The 19,888-nt window shown below is 37.5% G+C and overlaps 1 protein-coding gene across 3 annotated transcripts; it reads right to left on the reverse strand.

The window, feature by feature from the left end:
- Positions 1 to 15,072: 15,072 nt before the first annotated feature.
- LOC109185143 lies at positions 15,073 to 19,023 on the reverse strand. 3 transcript variants are annotated; one of them, XR_002054944.1, is made up of 5 exons: positions 19,013 to 19,023; positions 17,100 to 17,106; positions 15,644 to 15,811; positions 15,392 to 15,564; positions 15,073 to 15,301 (listed from the first exon to the last, which is right to left on the reverse strand). XR_002054944.1 is itself a non-coding variant. In XM_019335121.1 (3 exons), the coding sequence occupies exons 1-3, from the start codon at positions 16,187 to 16,189 to the stop codon at positions 15,193 to 15,195; spliced, it is 828 nt and encodes a 275-aa protein (XP_019190666.1). In that variant the 5' UTR covers positions 16,190 to 16,263; the 3' UTR covers positions 15,073 to 15,192. The 3 variants fall into 3 exon arrangements, 1 of the variants encoding a protein (XP_019190666.1); XR_002054945.1 differs by lacking the exons at positions 17,100 to 17,106; positions 19,013 to 19,023 and adding an exon at positions 18,589 to 18,600; XM_019335121.1 differs by lacking the exons at positions 17,100 to 17,106; positions 19,013 to 19,023 and having other exon boundaries at positions 15,644 to 16,263.
- Between the last annotated feature and the right edge of the window lie 865 nt (positions 19,024 to 19,888).

The following is a 19,888-nucleotide window of genomic DNA, read 5'->3' on the forward strand; positions in this document are numbered from 1 at the left end:
AGACACTGCCGCACCTGAACCCGCCTATATATATATATATATATATATATATATATATATATATATATATATATATATATATATATATATAAGCTAGTTTATTGTGTTGATCTGAGGTAATATTGATCGACTGAAGAGAGGAAAGGATTGGCGTGAATATAAGAAAGACAAGTGTATGAGATGGGGAATTGGCAACGAGGATAGTATTTTTAGGAGTTGGAAGTCCCTTTCAAAAAAAAAAAAAAAAAAAAAAAAAAAAAAAAAAAAAAAAAAAAAAAGAGTTGGAAGTGGGTTTGCATGTGAAGTAGCAGAAACAATGACATATTGAAGGCAGAAAACGGAAATGGTGTAGTTGAGCGTTGGAAATTAAGATTAGAGTTTTTGAAGATATATGATCGATATGATGTTACGTTGTATGTATAGTAAGTAGGTAATGAGATCATGGGGTGGTTGGGGTTTGTAATAAATGATGATTGACCCCATCCAACAACATTAGAGGTTCTGTTTTCCTTCATTTATTGCTGCCACTCCATCTCCTTTATTCTTTGCTCCTTATCCATTTAATCTTGCCCACAATGAAGTTTTTGGCAAATTATTGTGTGGTCAATCTCCTATATTCTTTGCTACTTAGGATATCTCGTGTGATCTGATAAAAAAATTCTAAGTTCTCAAAATCATTGTTTAAGAGTCACTTAAAGGGATTATGCGCACAAGAGATTTACACAATCAATCTTCAAGTCAATTTAGGTCATTGATTATGCGCACAAGAGATTCACCTCCATACTTGAGTGAACTTAATCGAGGAACCTAATCTCTAATCTAGCATTTGAAAATACAATTATATTGGTCCATTGAGCTAAAAATAAAGAAGAATTAACTTTTATAACACGTTAAAATTGTACAATTCTACCAAAGGGCATAAATCCTAGATAAAAGTGTCAAATAGGTCCATGGACTAACATTGATTGTTCATTTAGCACCATGAATTAAAATATGGTCTATCTAGACTATTATACTTCCAATTATTTTTAATCAAGAATTTTTAACAAGTTTCTAACAAGTAACCCATCTAATAATTTGCTTACATGAAAAAATAAAATAAAAACAAAATGTTGACATGTTATTTTTTTATCTAACGTGCTGTTTCTTTCACTATTTTTCCTGCAAAAATAATAATAATAATAATAATAATAATAATAATAATAATAATAATAATAATAATTTGTTATGTATTTCCGGATTATGTTGATTTCTGATATGGCTTGAAAGATTCCAACTCATCCTCTATTGTGAGTGTGGAGTGTGAAAACACGTAGGAGTATTCTAAGCGGAATGCATCATGCTATTGTTACCATAAATTTGACCTGCAAAATGTATATTTTTGTCATGGATGGGTACCCCATCGCCTTAAGAAACATGGCCGCTTCCAACATATAGCAGTCTCCTTTCTGGACTGTCTATCTCTTACTCTTTCCAGTGGTACATATTATACCTCATAGCGCGAAGTTCCTTAGCTTCTACTTCAGGTAGATTGTAGCTGTAGCCAGTAAATGCAAGCATGTCCTTTTCATATCTACACTCAAAAGGAAATCAGTTAATTAAGTTACACCCCAAACATTAAATCAAAAGTCGTGTTAGTTATTATACCTCAAATGAACATCAATATACAGATCGTCGTTGTCCCTTAGTCTATTAACCAGCTTTTTTTCAAGCTCTTCAATCTCAGATGTGTACCGAAGAACCTCATAAACGCACCATCCATAATTAAAATAAAAACCAATACCAGTGCCAAGAAATGAGTTCAAAAACCACAAAAGCGATAACATACTTATTTCACAGCCGATGGGCAAAATAAATTCACTGTTTTCTGGAAAATCGTAGAAGAAACCAACATAATATGGAAATACGTAAAAATTGATTTTTTTTGCCGAAAAAGTGACAAAACAGCAAGTTAGATTAAAAAAAAAAAAAAACATGTCAACATTTTATTTTTATTTTATTTTTCCATATAAGCAAATTAGATGGATTACTTGTTAGAAACTTGCTAAAAATGCTAGATAAAAAATAATTGAAAGTATAATAGCCTAGATAGACCATATTTTAATTTATGGTGTTAGATGAACAATCAATGTTAGTACATGAACCTATTTGACCCTTTTGCCTAAATCCCAATACTGTTGTCTGGTTTTATTTGAACAAAAAGAATAATAAATGGCAGAAATCTTTACAATTTCACTTCAAGTGGATATCAGGACTCAGGTGTTACCAATAGGGCAAATTATTCCGTGTACCCGGGTCCACCTTGTAAGGTGGACTTAAATTCAAAGATACACAATTTACCTATTAAATGTTTACAATTTATTTTTTAAAAAATTCACAATTTGTGATGATTCTGTATTGTATTTACAAATTTTCAAAATTTAAAAACATAATTATATTTATATTTTAAAAATTCACAATTCTAATACTAAAAATACAAAATTTAGAATCAAGATACACCTTCCCTGATGGACCCCGATCCATTGTATAAGAACTGTAGCCATAGCCCATAGGTCCAAAAACCAAACTAGTTTTAGCCCAGCAACACACTCATGTTTAACAGATGTTGGCCCGTGACTTGCCCAAATATATGAACTCAGAACTCCAGCTAATGGCAAATTATGCTGTGCACCATGCATAGTACATACAGAATTAGATCCATAATTTTTATACTATAGATCTATAATTTTTATACTATAAATTTAGAATTTCTATACTATAAATTCATAATTATTGAACTCTATATTCACAATTACAAAATTATATGTTCATAATTTTTAATGTTCATATTCTCAATTATTGAATTTTGTATTCACAAATCACTGAACTATATGTTCACAATTTGATAACTATACAGTATAGAAATTATGGATCTACAGTATAGAAATTATGGATCTATAGTATAAAAATTATGGATCCAATTCTGTGTGCACCTTGCATGGTGCACATAGTTGCACAGCATAATGCTCCCCAGCTAATGCATAAACTTTAGAATTACAATTGTTATATCGTGGACCCTGGTCTACTTTACATTGTGATTTGATCTAAAACGAGATTTAGATTGTGTGTTTACGGTTAACCTATTATATACTTTCTGTTAATAAATTATGGAGTTAATTACCAAAATGGTCCCTTGACTATAGTGAAATTACCAATTTAGTCTTTGACTATTTTTTTTTGACCAATTAACTCCTCAACTTTAAAAATCCTAACGAATTTGGTCCTCTGTTAGTTTTGGCGTTAGACTTCCGTTAACTTGAGACCAAATTGGTAATTTTTCTATAGTCAAGGGACCATTTCAGTAATTAACTTTAGGTGTGGACAATTCGCTTCGATTTTCCCGAAGTAAACCGTACCGAACATTAAAGTAATTAACCGTACCGAACGATTCGGTTAAAAACTAATTGGAAATACCCGTTTTTTTAATATAATAATAATAATAATAATAATAATAATAATAATAATAATAATAATAATAATAATAATAATAATAATTATTATTATTATTATTATTATTATTATTATTATTATTATTATTATTATAACAACTATAATAATAGTAATAATAATAATAATAAAGGAAATACGGTTCAGTTGAACGGTAAATGAGGCATCAAGGGACTTAGATTTACTTTATTAAAAATATTATTATTATTAAAATCAAACGGTGTTCTTTTTCGGTTTTTAACCGAATCGTTCGGTACGGTTAATTACTTCAATATTCGGTATGGTTCGGTTCGGGAAAACTGAAACGAATTGTCACCCTTAAAGTTAATTACTGAAATGGTCCCTTGAGTATAGCAAAATTACCAATTTGCTCCCAAGTTAACGGAAATCTAACTGTAAAACTAACAGAGGACCAAATTGGTTAAAAATTTTAAAGTTGAGGGACTTAATTGGTCAAAAAAAATAGTCGAGGACTAAATTGGTAATTTCTCTATAATCAAGGGACCATTTTAGTAATTAACTCTAAATTATGTGTATATTATAATACAATTAACATATTAATATATTATATTTTCATAGTTAATAAATTATGTATTTACCCTTAACATAATATGTGTCTTCAATTTATTTATAGTTATATAATCTGTTAATTGTAGATATATAATTTGTTAATTAAAAAACTATAATTTAAATATCATTTTTGACCAAATTTACAATACAAAATGAATCCTGATCCATGGTATAATTTGCCCTTGAATTATAATGATCGTAGTCGTATAAAATTGCTTTATAGTATTCACTTAATGTTGTTATGCACCTTAGCTTAGGCATGAAGATGGTGCATGAATGCTTGGACTTTTATTAGTACTGGAGTACTATGTACTCCTTGGTAGCTAGGTAGAGAACATGTGCTTGTTATCTTCGATGAATGATAAAATATTCTTTCTTAATCTATGGATTAATGAGATTATCTTAACATGCCATAGTTCTGTACCTAACATACACGTTGCTCCATATTTAATGGATTTTGCCCGAATGGCAAAAAAAAAAAAAAAAAAAGCCATTGACTTATGCTAATCATTCTTTAAAATCATGATCTTATGAATTTAATATTTAATTGGAAATAATACACTTATTATATGATTAAATAATGGCCAGAGAGAGTGTTGTAAATGTGTAATTATGGTCATAATCATATTTATGATATATGACGATCTCTCCACTATCCCAGTTTCTCATTCATTTACTATTGGATTATGTAGTAGTTATTAGAGAATGATTATTATGATGGATGTATAGATAAAAAAAAAAAAAAAAAAAAAAAAAAAAAAAAAAAAAAAAAAAAGATCGACAAATGAAATTGGTGGCCTACAATTCCATGAGTTAAAATCCTCCTTCTTCTTCTCTCTCTTATCCATATGTTTTCTCTATGTTCTTGATTATTTTATAACAGTTATATTACTATAATGAATTTTTAAAAAAAAAAAAAAATTGTTGGGACAATTCTTATCTAATCCATAAAACCTAATAAACGTAAAGGAACTTTTATATTACCATAAATTACAATAATGTATAATTTGTAAAGTTATATTTTATATTTTGTTAGAGGTACAAGGGAAGAATACAATTAATTTGCCGCACACTTCAAAAAGCAAAAAATTCAATAATAACATTGTAAAAATTTGCATAAATACAAAATGGGTTTTCTTTATTTAACCTGATGGATATATTAGATATGGACACGGACCAAACTGACCCAATAAGAAGTGCAGACGATCCAGAGGATGACCTAGGCTGGGAGCGGCCTCAACCCGGGGTGGCCTCAGCCTAGGGCAGCCTCGACTCGGGGTGGCTTCAGCCTATGGAGACCTCGGTCTCGGGCGGGGTGCCCAGCTTACACGCTATGCGCGTGGACTCGGTCAATGAGATCAAACCACCCACCATATTCTCATGGGGGCGGTTAGGAGGAAGCTTAGTATAAAATGGTACATTATTGTCTTGTTTAGGACAACTACTTACATGTTTAATCATTACAACTATTTGTAATATTTCTACAACACTATATTAATACAAGAATTGTCTCCTCGACATATATTCCTTTTCTTTTCCTATTTTATTATTATTCCTAATATTATCGAGTTTAATAATTCGGGCTACCCCGGGTTAATAAAATCCATCATTAGTGCTCTTGTTGAAAGTTGACGTACAAGCTCAAGCATGCTCCATATTCTACTAGCTATGGCAAGGTCGAGATCCAACTCTCGTAATTCGAACGGTTCCTACAACACCCGTGTCACCCCGACCAGGGACGACTTCAACGGGACCGGTAGCCGGTAACAAACCCTTTCTGTGAGGTCGAAGGGGGACCTACGGGGTCGTCTCAACAACAACCGCAACATTGGGTCGCCTCCTACCGCCCCCCTTCCAGCCCCGGGCCTCCAAAAGGGGGTGGTCGCCACCCAAAGATTCATCGCCGCATTCACCCGCCTCGTAGAGGGGCTCAAAGGAGGTATTTGAGACCCATGTTTTTCCCCGAGGCTTCCTAAGGAACGTCGACCTCCACCCAGCCTACCTTGAGGGAACGCAGTGGGCCAAACACTGGCCTACCCCGAGCTCTAGGGGCTTAAGTCGATGAGGAAGTCAACTCACCTCGATCATCAGGTAGACGAGGAGGAGAAGGTGGTACAAGACTACCAGCTAAGATGAACGAGGGCATTAAGAGGAGAATGGTGGGAGGAAAGCTCGCACCAGGTCCGCCTTGGGATGGCTAGGTGCCCGCGTACTAGCCCGTAACCTCCTCGGGCCGAGGCTGACTGCGAGCGATCCACCCATGGAGGCGTCCACATTACTAATTCGCTTCGGGGAAGGGCTCTAGAGAGGTATTCAACCCCCTTAGCCTAGTGTTGAAGTATCTCAAGGGGGTGCCGACCTTTACCCCACCTCCTCTAAGGCTGGACAGGAATGTCAACTCGCCTCGACCACCAAATAGGCGTGGAGGAGGTGGTACTAGCTAAAACAAGTGAGAGCGTCAAGTGGAGAGTGGAGGGCGGCCAGATCGCACCAAGTCCGCCTTGGGACGACTATGTGTCCGTGTACGAGCCCGTGACCGCCTATAACCAAGGCTGACCACAAACGATCCATGCATGGAGGCGTCCGCCTCACGAAGGACCAAATGGTATGGACACCCTAGTAGAGAGGAAGAAGTGGGCAAGGAGCATCTAGATAGGCGAGGTCGTGTGACCCCCACACGAGAAGTGGCTGAGGAGGGAGCCGATCACCTTCACCGACGACGAGCTGCCAAACGGCCCCCTCCCCTATCGGGACGCCCTGTGAATTAAGGTGGAGATCAACCAGGTGATTGTGCACCGAGTGCTAGTGGATATGGATATCTCGGTGAATGTTATATACTACGATACCTTCACTCAGTTGGGGCTATCAAGGAAGCAACTAGGACAAGTGAGGACCCTCCTATCCGGGTTCACGGAGGACTCTAGTGAGACGGAGGGTCAATCAACCTCGAGGTGGAGATAGGCACCCCACCCTATGTCAAGAGGCGGGAGGTGGAGTTTGTGGTGGTTAAGATCAACTGCGCTCACAACATAATCCTAGGCTGGCCCGCCCTAGAAGACCTCAAGTGTGTCATGTAACACCCCTAATTTTTAAAACATTTAAAGCTTATGAATTAAAGAGAAACTATCATTAATACCCAACAGAGCGGAAGCTAACAACGTAAGTATCGGGTTGCTATGCCACATCTAGGTTTGAGAACCTAGATGCACATGCTACAACTAACTAAACTAGCATAATCCACAATTAATATTCAAATACAATCAAGGTGCACATGCCATCTAAACTAAGGCTAGAACTAACTAAAGCTAAGTCCACGAATCCATCTAGCGCGCTCCGAAGCTACTAGTCAGTACCTAAAAAACATATGGTGTAACAACCGTTAGTGAATAATGCTGAGTAACCCACTTCCACGCGTTGAGTACAATATAAGTAGATATAAGAAAACCATTTGGAGACTCGGGAATACATATATAATGCTAAACAACTCTAACTTTAAAACCAAGATCAAGACTCAAGACTCACCAGCAGACTTGACACTATAAGACAATATAAAGATACTATCATGTAACCTAAAACCACAAGGCAAAACAACAACAAGGCCTAATCAATAACAAATAACAACACACACATGTCCACGTTCCAACCTTATGTCAAGTTCCAACCATATAACACCGCTCCATCCTTATAACAGTTCCAACCTTTACCTCCAGGCCACCCTATACACCACACCTTATCCCTTCGGAGCTACGCTCCCCGGCTATCCATCCGCCAATCCATTCCGCCTACACGAAACACAATAACACACCAAAGGTACTGCAACACCACACTCCAAAAGTACTGCAACTCATAACACACCAAAGGTACTACGACACCATACTCCCAAAGTACCGCAGCCCATAACACACCAAAGGTACTATGGCACCACACTCCCAAGATACCGCAGCCCCATCACATAAGCACGCTCAATACATCAAATCCGCCTATCGATTTTGTACTGCCAATCTCATATCTTTTCTTTTCACCATGGACAACAATAACAACAACCAGTACTCCACAATCACAATATTCAATACTCGACAACAATACTCACACTCAACAACAATACTCAACACATAACAATACTTCAACAAGGGATAGTCACAGGGAAGGGCACCATAAACACATAGATTCTCATCAACAACTAACACAATACAAACCTACAACCCACGTGGAACATCCTAGGCTCTACTTCCAATGACAACAAAGCAACTACAAGACCCATAAGGGAGCATACAACCTCATCCTAGGCCAACGGGACACCAAATCAAACCACATGTAATAACCAAGACTCACAGATCCTAATTCGGTATCCTTGACATCAAACTAGACTCACAAACATCAAACGGGGCACGAGGGAAACAACAAACGGGATAAAACAACACTCCATGTGGCGAAAAAGAAAGGGCCCTGAGCCATCCTCTTCAAACGCCAAGAGGGGGTACGACCAGATCATGGAAGAAGGAGACAAGGAGCTAGAGGTGGAACCCGTGCAGCGCAAAAAAGCATGTTATTCACTAAAACACAACAAGATCAACAATATAATTATTGATGTAACTATTGTTCATGGTCCGCCCTGATCAATTGTGTTAAATAAGAGGAGAAAATTTCATGGAGCCCTCGTGCTAGTAAAGTGGGAGGCATGTCCGAAACAAATAAGAGAGGCCACACGCCTCGGCATCTATCATGGTCCTCGGCCATGGTAGGGGAGCGGTGCTCCAATTCCAAAAAAATAATAATAAAAAAAAACAATAATATAATTACCGCATTCTACTCCCTAAGGGCCGGCATTGGATCTGGTCCAGCTAGCTACCCGACGGAAGGGCATTTCTTGGTCAAACGCAAAGTTTGGTTACGAAAACGCTATACCCTAAGGAATAGTACGAGGTCTAACCTCGCTCACTACTCTATGGAAGAGCCGAACTTTTACCGAGCCTACGGCCTGTTGAAGTAAGCTGCGAATATACGTGTCAAAAAAAAAAAAAAAAAAAAAAAAAGGCCGAAGTCCGTCTCGGCCACAGTCGGCCGAGGCGCGCACCTCGGCCAGCAACAAAATAAATAAATAAATAAATAAATAGACCGAAGTCCGTCTCGGCCACAGTCTGCCGAGGCGCGCACCTCGGCCAAAAAAAAAAAAAAAAAAAAAGGCCGAAGTCCATCTCGGCCACAGTCGGCCGAGGCGCGCACCTCAGCCAGCAGCAAAAAAAAAAAAAAAAGTGAGGCCAAGGAGACTTTGGTTAAAAAAATGAGGATCTTTGATTCAGTTTTACTCCCAAGCCAACTCAAACACATCCGCAGACTCGGGAGTAGGGGGCTGGTGACAGAGTAATAGTGCTACCACCCGACCCGGGTTGTCAACAGGCACCTGACCCGGCGCCCCGTGGAAACCCAACGGGCAAAACTCCAACGGCCAGAAGTCATTTACTACCCCGCTCATTCAAGACTAGGAAATAATGGCTCAACTCCTCATTATGATAGCTGGTATGTACCGCCACATCAAAGAGCAGTTACTGAGGGTACCTACACTTGTGGAAAGGAGCCGTTGCACTTATTAGAAAGCCATTACTGCCTATTATTATAGTTGTTACCATTATATTGTATAAGTAGATGATTCTTGGATGAGGAGGGGGATACGTTCAAGATTCTGTACTAAGACACATGCTCAATATCTTGTACTGAAACACTTAGAAATACAACTATTGTTATTGTCATATTATATTTCCGGTAACATACTTACCGTCACTTACAATTAAGTATGATTCCCAAATTGCATCTTCAACATACACCATGTGCTTTTGCTCATTCCAATCGAACCCACTAGTGTTCTTACCTTGCACCATGTCATGAATAACGCCCCATTCTTTTTTCAAAGTTTTAATTCTACTCTCAGTATGTGGCTTAGCTTTTATGGTACAATTTGGTATTTTGTCCAAAATCATTCTTTCAAGTTATAATAAATAACCTGTCTTAAACCCTATATCGGAAATTATATTTTCCTACATTATGCATTTCGGTCAAACAGGACACTTATATAATGTCTTCTTCGGGTGCCCACTTTCTTTTTGTTTGCTTAACACTTTTAGAGCCAATGGTTCAGATGTAGGGGGGAAGCCATTCTTAACTACAAATAAATTGAATAATAAATTATTCATCAAATTTAAACACATTACATTGTTCATCAACCACATTACAAAAAACACCAAATCACAAAATCAAACATCAATGAACATGTCCTTAATTTCTATATGTTATCCATTCATTGAACATGTTATTTGCTAATTTTGTCCTCCATTATTCTAGACTTCTGAAGGCTTTATTTGTGTAACATCATCATCTTCATGTATGTCGTTACCTTGTACGAATTCATCTTCCATAGGATCAACATTCATCTCATTTCTAATAAAATTATGCAGCAAACAACATGCAAGTATAATTTTGTTATGTATTCTAACAGGATAAAATGATGGGCTTCTACGTATAGTTTATCTCATTTTCAATAACCCAAAACAGAATTCTACGACGACATTGCGAGCAGCTGCATGTTTCATATTAAAGAACTCTTGAGGAGTTGTTGGTTGATAACCTTGACGCTATTCATTTAAGTGGTACCTTTGACCTCTAAATGGTGCCAAAAATCCCTAATTATTAGCATATCCTCCGTCAACTAAGTAGTAACAACCTAGAAACATAAGTTTATAGTTTAATAAGAATGCATATTATATTACATGATATTTGGAATTTAATATTGAAAAAGCTCGTGGATCTTGAATGCAAGAGATAACCTAAAGGTTCCTACTAAATTTTAATTCAATTATTAAGCTGGACTAGCTCCAGGATCTACTCCAGACAGAATAAAAAAATTAATTATAAAAGCAATAAATGGAACCGTGTACTAGGAAATGTTCACGCAGTTCGGAGCCTCACTCTTACGTCTGCGGGGCCACTCACGTCAGCCCAATCCACTAGATGATCAACAAGGAGTACAAGGGGAAGTACATTACACACTAAAGCATAAACTACACTACTCCAGCGCACTACTCCCGCGCCTACTCCAGCATCACCATGGACTTGACGTGCGGTTATCTTCATCACAACTTAAATCAATTGAGAAACCTTCACCACTTGGATATATTGATAGAATAACTAGAGGAGGATTTTAGGAATGGAATATAGAAAAAAAAAATCCTTTTTTTCTTCAAGTTAATAAGAATCACAAAGTAGCAATTTATAGGAATAAATTGATAACTTCTTGGTCTGAAAAATTGCAGCCTTCAAATCCTCCAATTAAGCTGCATCACCTGATTTAAAAAGCCATGGAAGTAGGGTCTTGACCATAATAAAAGTTTGAATAAGTCTCACCTTTCCTGGACTGCATCCTGGCGCTGATCCAGAGCCTAACAACTTGAATTTTGACAACTAATAATGCCAACCAAAAATGGGTTTTCTGTGTAACATTTTTTTAAACTTACAAATATTATAATGCTTACCATTAGGGACCTTAAATTGATGCCTTCTAATAACACTGCGTAAAAAGAAAAAAAAAAAAACAATAACGCTGCGTCAAAAAAAAAAAAAAAACAATAATATTGCTGCGGCATGGAGGGTTCCGTAGCCGCAGCAGTGTGTGTGTGTGTATAATTAAATATATAAATAATTAATTTGTAAAAAATAAAATTCAGAAGAATACCTTTGTTTTAAGCTTTAGTTTGATGTAGATGAGGGAAGGAATTGCAAAGATTGATGCAGATGATGAAAAGAATAGTAAAGACTGATGTAGATGGGGAAGGAATCGCAAATGGTGAAAGGAATTGCATATTTCGAAGGAATCGTAGAGAGAGAACGATAGAAAGATAGGCTATGCAAAAAGGGTAAAATTGAAAAAATAAAAAATAAAAAATCTATTCTTGAGGATTCAGGAATAGTTTAATACCGGGGGAGGGGGTGGGGGGTGGGGGCGGTAATAATTATTACCTTATTTGGGCGAATGGGTTATTACTAGGAATATTATTCCTGGTAATACAAATGGTTACCAAGCAAATGAATACACCCATTACTAGGAATGCTATGTCATTCCCGGCCTATTCCGTGAACCAAACGGGCCATTAATGATTTAAGCTATTACCCTAAGGGGGCACGGGGTCTGACCTCGCTCGCCATGCGAAGGAAGAATTTAACGGCTCGGGGTCGAATGACTCGGGTTAGAAGGCTACCCTAAGGGGGCACGAGGTCTGACCTCGCTCGCCACCCGATGGAACTTAACGATTTAAGCTACAACCCTAACGGGCACGAGGTCCGTCCTCGCTCGCCACCTGACGGAAGAGGTCTTGGTCTAAGGGGTACCTTGGACCAAGCAACTACACCCACTACGAAAAAAAAAAAAAAATCAAATTGCAAAGCTAGTCCATGGCTGGAGGTCCGACCTCCAGGAAGAGCCCAAGTTCCGGGCTTGTGCCGAAAAACGGGGATATTCACCAAGTATATTCATGCACGACCAAGGAGGGCACAGGGGGACTCGAGCTTAACCCCCGCCCCCTCCCCCCCCCCCCCCCCCCCCCCCCCCCCCCCCCTCCCCAAGGTGGCCGTAGCTGGGGTAGTCCCGGCTAGAGGCGATCTCAGCTAGGGTGGCCTCGGCTAGGAACAACCTCGAGCCCAGCTCTCTCTAACAAAGGTTGCCAAGAAAAAGCTAGTTGCCAAGAAAAAGCTAAATGATCAAGCAAGAAATTTGGATGCTATGTATATAGTCTGACTACTTAATTGACCAAAGTTCATGTTAAATTTTATACTGTATTATTGTATTTTTAATACACTCTAAAACCTTCCTTATGAAAAATCGACGAGTAAGTTAAAAATAATAAATTGTTAAATAAAATTTTTCATTATTAAAGTTTACACTGACGATGTGTATGGGTATTTAGAAAAATTAAATGATGTAATAGAGGATAAGTAAAAAAATACTAAAATAAAAAATATTCTGGACTTTTTTTGTTCTCTTTATAAACATAAATTCATTTGTTCTTATATTAGTATTAGTATTAGTGTATTAGTATTACTATAGTAAAAGAGAAAATGACACATTTTTCCCTGAAATATATGCATATAGCACATTTTCTCCCTGAATTATTCATATAAGCATATTAACCCCTTCAATTATTTTAAAGGTGGTGAGTTTCCCCTGATATATTAAATTGACATTTCTACTTTTAAGATAAACATTTTATTTATTTTTCTTCTCCAACAAATTATTACTTATAGGTAGGGATGATTACGGTTCGGCTCGAACTTAACCGAACACTATAACAATTGCATTGATAGTTTCTGGTTATGATTCAGATCCAAAATCTAATATTTGAATTTTAATTTATTAAAATTATGAATCAGAAAAATTGGATCCTGAACCGTGAACCGGCGGTTACGAATTCGGTTCGCGATTTTGAACCGTCTTTATTTTAAAATTTTATTTTTTATTTTTAAATAACTAAATTTAACAATAAATGTATTTTTTTTTCCAGTTCAGAACGTGAACTAGCGATTCCACTTCGCGATTTTAATAAACTCTAAAGATCAAGTTTCGATTCTAAATTATAATTGAAATTCAGTTTGGCTGCTATACTGTCTCAATTTGAACCAAATCATGACCATAATTTATTGGAGAAGAAAAATAAATGAAATATTTATTTTAAGGATAAATATGTCTATTTAATATTTCAAGAGAAAAAACAGTCATTTAAATAATTCAGAAGAAAAAAGTACTATAAATATATAACTCAAAAAAAAAAATACAACTTTCCTTTAGTAAAATTTTATTAGCTCTTACTAATATATATAATATAATTAGTCTTTTATATGTACAAAAACATATGCTCAATATTTATATTTTTAAAAATAACTACAAATCTTTACTAATTAAAATTTATATGAAATTAAATTTATTCTAAAAATATTAATATCATTAAAGAATATAAGAAAATATATAGTGGATACATAATGAAAAAGATAACGGAAGTTATAACAGTAAAGATATTTTTATCTAAAAAATTATATTATATAATATAAATCTATAAATACAATGTACAAAATAATTAGCACTAAAATTGTTTCTCCCTTTCAAAAAAAAAAAAAAAAAAAAAAAAAAAAAAAAAAAAAAAAAAACACTAAAACATGAACCTAAATTAGGGATACAACTTTGATTTACGTTATTATATTTTTAGATTAGATACAATAGAAATAAGGGAAAATGACACTTTTTCCCCCTGAGTTATATACCTATAGCATTTTTTTCCCCTAAATTATTGAAGTGACTGTTTTTCCCCCTGAAATGTTAAATGGACATATTTACCCTTAAATTAAATATTTAATTTATTTTTTTTCTCCAACAAATTAGCAACCAAACCGAAATATTCCAATTACAATTTAAAATCGAAATTCGATATTTAGAGTTTATTAAAATTGTGAACCGGAACGGACGGTTCATGTTCCAAACTGAAAAAATAAAATACATTTATTGTTGAATTTAGACTATTTTAAAATAAAAAATAAAATTTTAAAATAAAAAAGGTTCAAAATTGCGAATCGGATCCTGAACCGCCGGTTCACGGTTCAAGATTCAATTTTTTTGATACATAATTTTAATAAATTGACATTTAAATATTGGGTTCTAGATCTGAATTATAACCGGAAACTATTAATTCGATTGCTTTAGTATCCGGTTCAATTCAAACCGAACCGTGGTCATCCCTACGTATACGCAATAATTTGTTGGAGTAGTAAAATAAATAAAATGTTTACTTTAAAGGTATAAATGTCAATTTAATATATCAGGGGGAAAAAGCACCACTTTTAGAATAATTGAGGGGACTAATATGCTTACCTAAATAACTGAGGGGAAAAAAGTGCAATAAGTATATAACTCAGGGGTAAAAAGTACCATTTTCTCTAGAAATAATACATGAATTAAGTGCTTACAATTATATCCCAATAAAAGATCAACTGAACACCATTCACTTAGCTTATTATTATTATTTATTAACCAAACGAAATACATTTTGTGGTTAATTTATAACATGTTAGCAAATACAAAAGCAGTTATAATAAGTGAGGAATCTACAACGCTCCGACCACCGGAGCTCCCATCTCTACTCGGCAGTCGTCGTCGGCGGTATCGTCTTCCTCCGTTTGCCACAAGAAGTGCGCGTAAGATCCCAACACCGTACTGTCATCAATTTTAATTTCAGTCTCAGCTCCAATAGTAGTTTCAATTTGAAATCACATATTAATATTAAATCGCAGTGTATAAACTTACCAGTCGTCGGGAGAAGCATGAACAGCTTGATCGAAGTAAGATTTGGCTCTGTCCTCGTCGCGTTCAGTTTCCCATATCAATTTCCCGTACAGGGAGAGCACTTCTCCGTCTCCGGGGCTTGCCAGGATCGCTCTTCCGTAGTATTCTTCCGCTTTTACGGTATCTCCTTCCACCTTGTATCAAATCAAAAGTTTAATTAAGCGAAAATCGCTGATCGGGAAGTGATAATGATGAATTCGAATTGAAATGTACCTCGTGCAAGTACTTAGCATAGTTTCTTAGGAGGACAGAGTCAGTAGGGTTTGACTTGATCACTTCCTGATAATACGCTCCGATTTTGCTCCGATCTGCGTTACCGCCGTCTCGGCCACCGCCGCCGCCGGTGAACTTCCTGTTATTACCAATCCCGCCGCCAGGAAACTCATTCTCCTGCCAGTCTCCGAAGCAGTTGTTCCGATCATCCGAAAAACTGAAGGATCCAATACGAGTGAGCACAAATAACGTTTCGTCGTCGTCGTAACTGGCACACTCTTCTTCCGGAATTCTCTCCGGCTTAAACAACTTCTCAGCTCCGGCAACGGCTTTGATCTCCGACCGGATCACGTCAGACTCAGACGACGTCCGACGTATGCCCCGGCGGTTGGGCTCGAAATGCACAGAAAGTCTCGGCGACGAAGCGCTTTTCTTCACTCCGGCGAGAGATTCCCGAGGCGAAGGCGAGATCCTAGGAGAATCGGGAACGAAGGAGCTCCGGGCCAGGACTGAACCGGAACCGGTTCGTAACAGAACGGTCTTCATAGGCGCTATCGAGTTCAATGAAGAGAAAGCAAAGGAGTTTTGGTAGTGGAGATCGAAAAGCTTGAGCTGGTGATAATGTATAATATACATAACTGACGGCGTCTAAATGGCGTTAGATGACGGCGTTGACTGGGAAGATGGGGATCTGAGCGACACGTAAAGGGCTGCACGTGAGGGAGGGGCACATGTTACGTGACCGGTTGCATAGCGGGTGGGGTCAACTTTTTGGAGCTTTCCACGTGGTGCGAAGTATGCGTGATTTGCGACACGTAGGCACAGATCCGGACAAACTAGTTTCTGCTGTACGGATATGAACGCGATTTTTTTAGTTTTATTTGCCCACTGATTATGATTGGATATGGACGCCATTTTTTGTTTTTGGTTTTATTTGCCCACTGATTAGTGTTTAGAGGCTCACCTCAGTGCCTGTGGATGTCGGCGAGCCGTAGATTGTCCTTGCTCTGGTTTTGGCGAGTTGAGTTTTCGATTGTGGACAGGAAATACATTTTGTGCTTAGATTAGTCCCTTCTAGTGCTTTGATAGTGTCAAATCACTGAAAATAACATTTATAGCACGTTTGGTTCTCTTCTAGTACATTCTAGTGCATTGATTGTTTCATCCCCTTATGGTAGTCCGGTCCTTTAAAGGAGACAAAAACCCATTTAGACTTAAGAAGAATGATAAGGATGTACTAGGACATAAAGTTTCTTACGCAAGTGTTATTGGAGTTTTGCTTTACCTAGCTAGTTACACTAGACTTGATATTACTTTCTCGGTGAATTTACTTGCTAGGTTTGGTGCCTCTCCAACCAGAAGACATTGGAGTGAAGTAAAACATATCTTTAGATATCTCCAAAGAACAAAAGACCTCGGTCTTTATTTTGAAAATAACCAAGCATTGACGGTCTACTCAGACGCTGATTATATGCTTGACTCTCATAATGCTAAATCTCATACTGGTTATGTTTTCCTTTGTGGAGGTACAACTATATCTTCAAGGCCCATTAAGCAGACTTCAGTTGTTACCTCATCCAATCACTCGGAGATAATTACATTATATGAGACCTCACGTGAATGTGTATGGCTGAGGTCATTGATACAACAAATCCATAGCTCATGTGATATAATGATTAATGAGCAAAGTTGATTCTCCCAATTTTCTATATGAGGACAATGTGACATGTGTTGCATAGATGAGTAGTAGGTACGTTAAAGGAGACCTTACAAAACATATTGCTTCAAAGTTCTTTTACTCACATAAACTCCAGAAGAGTGGTGAAATACTCATTGAGAAAATTAGTTCTAGTAGAAACCTAACAGATTTAGTCATTAAATCCCTACCTACATCCATCTTTGAGAATTATGTTTATAAAATCAGGATGCGAAGGCTTAGAAGACTATTGTCTTCAGGATGAGTGATAAACCCTAAGGGGGCGTTTGGTTCACGGAATCTTGGATTACCCCAGGTAATAGGATTACCTCCTGGAAGGTAATGTGAGATTTTGGGAATGTAAGATTACCTTCTGGGGGCGTTTGGTTCAGGTTATATAACATAACCAAGGGAATGTGACATTCCAAAGCTCACATTCCTATGTTTGGTTCACATTATAGCACGGAATCTAACATTCCCCAGGAATGTCACATTTCCTCCACATAGGATTTTGAAGGGAATGTGATTCCCTTCAATTTCTAAGGTTATGTAAGATAACCTTGGTTATGTTAGTTTATTACACACACACACAAATATATAATTATTTTTGTAATTATATATTTTTTATTTTTATTATGTTAGGTTAGCATATAAAATAATTTTGTTTCTCAAGTTCAATATTTTAGTTAATATTTTAAAATCATGTAATTATATATGTACCGTTATCTTATTTATTTATTTTAATTTTTAAATTTATTAAAATATATGAAAATATGTTAAGGATATTATAGTGTGTGAATAAAAGATAACCCTAAACCAAACATGATTATATTACATACCCCAATTTTAACCAAACACAGGAATCTAACATTCCCAATAATCTAACATTCCCAGCAATCTAACATTCCCTATGGTAATCTGACATTCCGTGAACCAAACGACCCCTCTGTGTTTGGTTTGGATGGTGTAATATAATATTACCTTGTTTGATTCAGGGTTATATTTTAGGTTATATGGATCAATTTACAATAATGTCCTCATTAATACATATATATATATATATATATATATATATATATATATATATATATATATATTTTGAAACCAAAAGAAAACTTCATTACTAATTTAAAAGATTGGAAATACAATCAGGAGGTACAACAGACCAAGACCTCAAGCCAGACGAAGAATCAGTTGCCCGTGTCAACACGTGGGCCACCTGATTCGCTGATCTCTTGACATGGCGGACCACAACGTCCCCAATGTCTCTAGCAATTTGTACACATTGCTTCACAACAAGACCTACATACGACAAATTCAAATTACAGGAATTAAAAGCATTACAAAAAATTAAGCAATCCGACTCCAGGGTCACATGATTAAGTCCTAGGTCACGAATCCAAATAAACGCCTCCTTGGCCGCATATGCTTTCGCCATCAGGGGATCACGATCGCTCACTAACCAACCATTCTTTGCTGCCAGAAAACGACCCTCGTGGTCTCGTATTGCCGCCCCGAAGGTCACACCCGTAGCCAACAATGTGGCATCTACATTACATTTCACCCATTGGATCGCAGGCCGTTCCCAAAGCACATTCTCGACCCTGCTAACCGATGACCGTTTGTAGCTCTCGTTCCAGGTGCTAATCAGTACCGAAATATGAATGCGTAACTCCTCCACCGTCCACGTCTTTCCGTGCCACACTCTATCGTTACGCGCAGTCCAGAGCAACCAAATGGTGGCTGCCATGCGAACTGCTGCCTCCGGATGGTGAGCTGCCAGCCTTGATTCAATGAAAACTGGCATGGACAATCCTTGAAGCACATCATCGTTCCTCCAAGCTTGTTTAGCAAACCAGCACTCCCCCAACAGATGCTCAGTGATTTCGGCATGTTGACCGCAAAGCGGGCAACCTCCCCCGATCCAGATATGCTTCGCCTTAAGATTCTCATGGACTGGTAAAATTCCACGAACACAACGCCACAGCAAATGACGAACTTTCGGCGGAACTGGAAGTTTCCATAGTTTCTCCCACGCTTCGAAGCCCTCACTATTCACTGACGCAGCCGCACCAGCCGTTAAGAGCCCGTACCCGTGTTTTACTGCATACATGCCACTAATGTCGCCCATCCACCGCCAAGTGTCATTTAGATGAGCCGCTATGGGGGTACGCAAAATTCTCCGGACATCTGATTCATCAAAAATGTCTCGGAGCACCTCGGCGTCCCAATGCCCACGACTATCCATCAGGCCATTCACCAACGCGCCGCGTAAAGGACTCACCGGGGCAGTACTGAGGACTGGATTGGCAGCATCGGCCAACCACGGCCAACTCCAAATCTTCGTCTCCTTGCCGTCTCCAATGCGACGTGCTAAACCCTTACGCAAAACATCCTGTCCTGCTAGAATGCTCCGCCACAAGTAACTTGGATTATGTCCAATGACCGCGTCCATAAAGCTGCATGTTGGGAAATACTTCGCTTTAAGCAATCTGCTAACCAAAGACTGAGGTGTGGTCAAAATCCGCCATCCTTGCTTGGCCAGAAGA

This window comes from Ipomoea nil, unplaced genomic scaffold (assembly GCF_001879475.1).
Source record: "Ipomoea nil cultivar Tokyo-kokei standard unplaced genomic scaffold, Asagao_1.1 scaffold1317, whole genome shotgun sequence".
NCBI lineage: Eukaryota > Viridiplantae > Streptophyta > Magnoliopsida > Solanales > Convolvulaceae > Ipomoea > Ipomoea nil.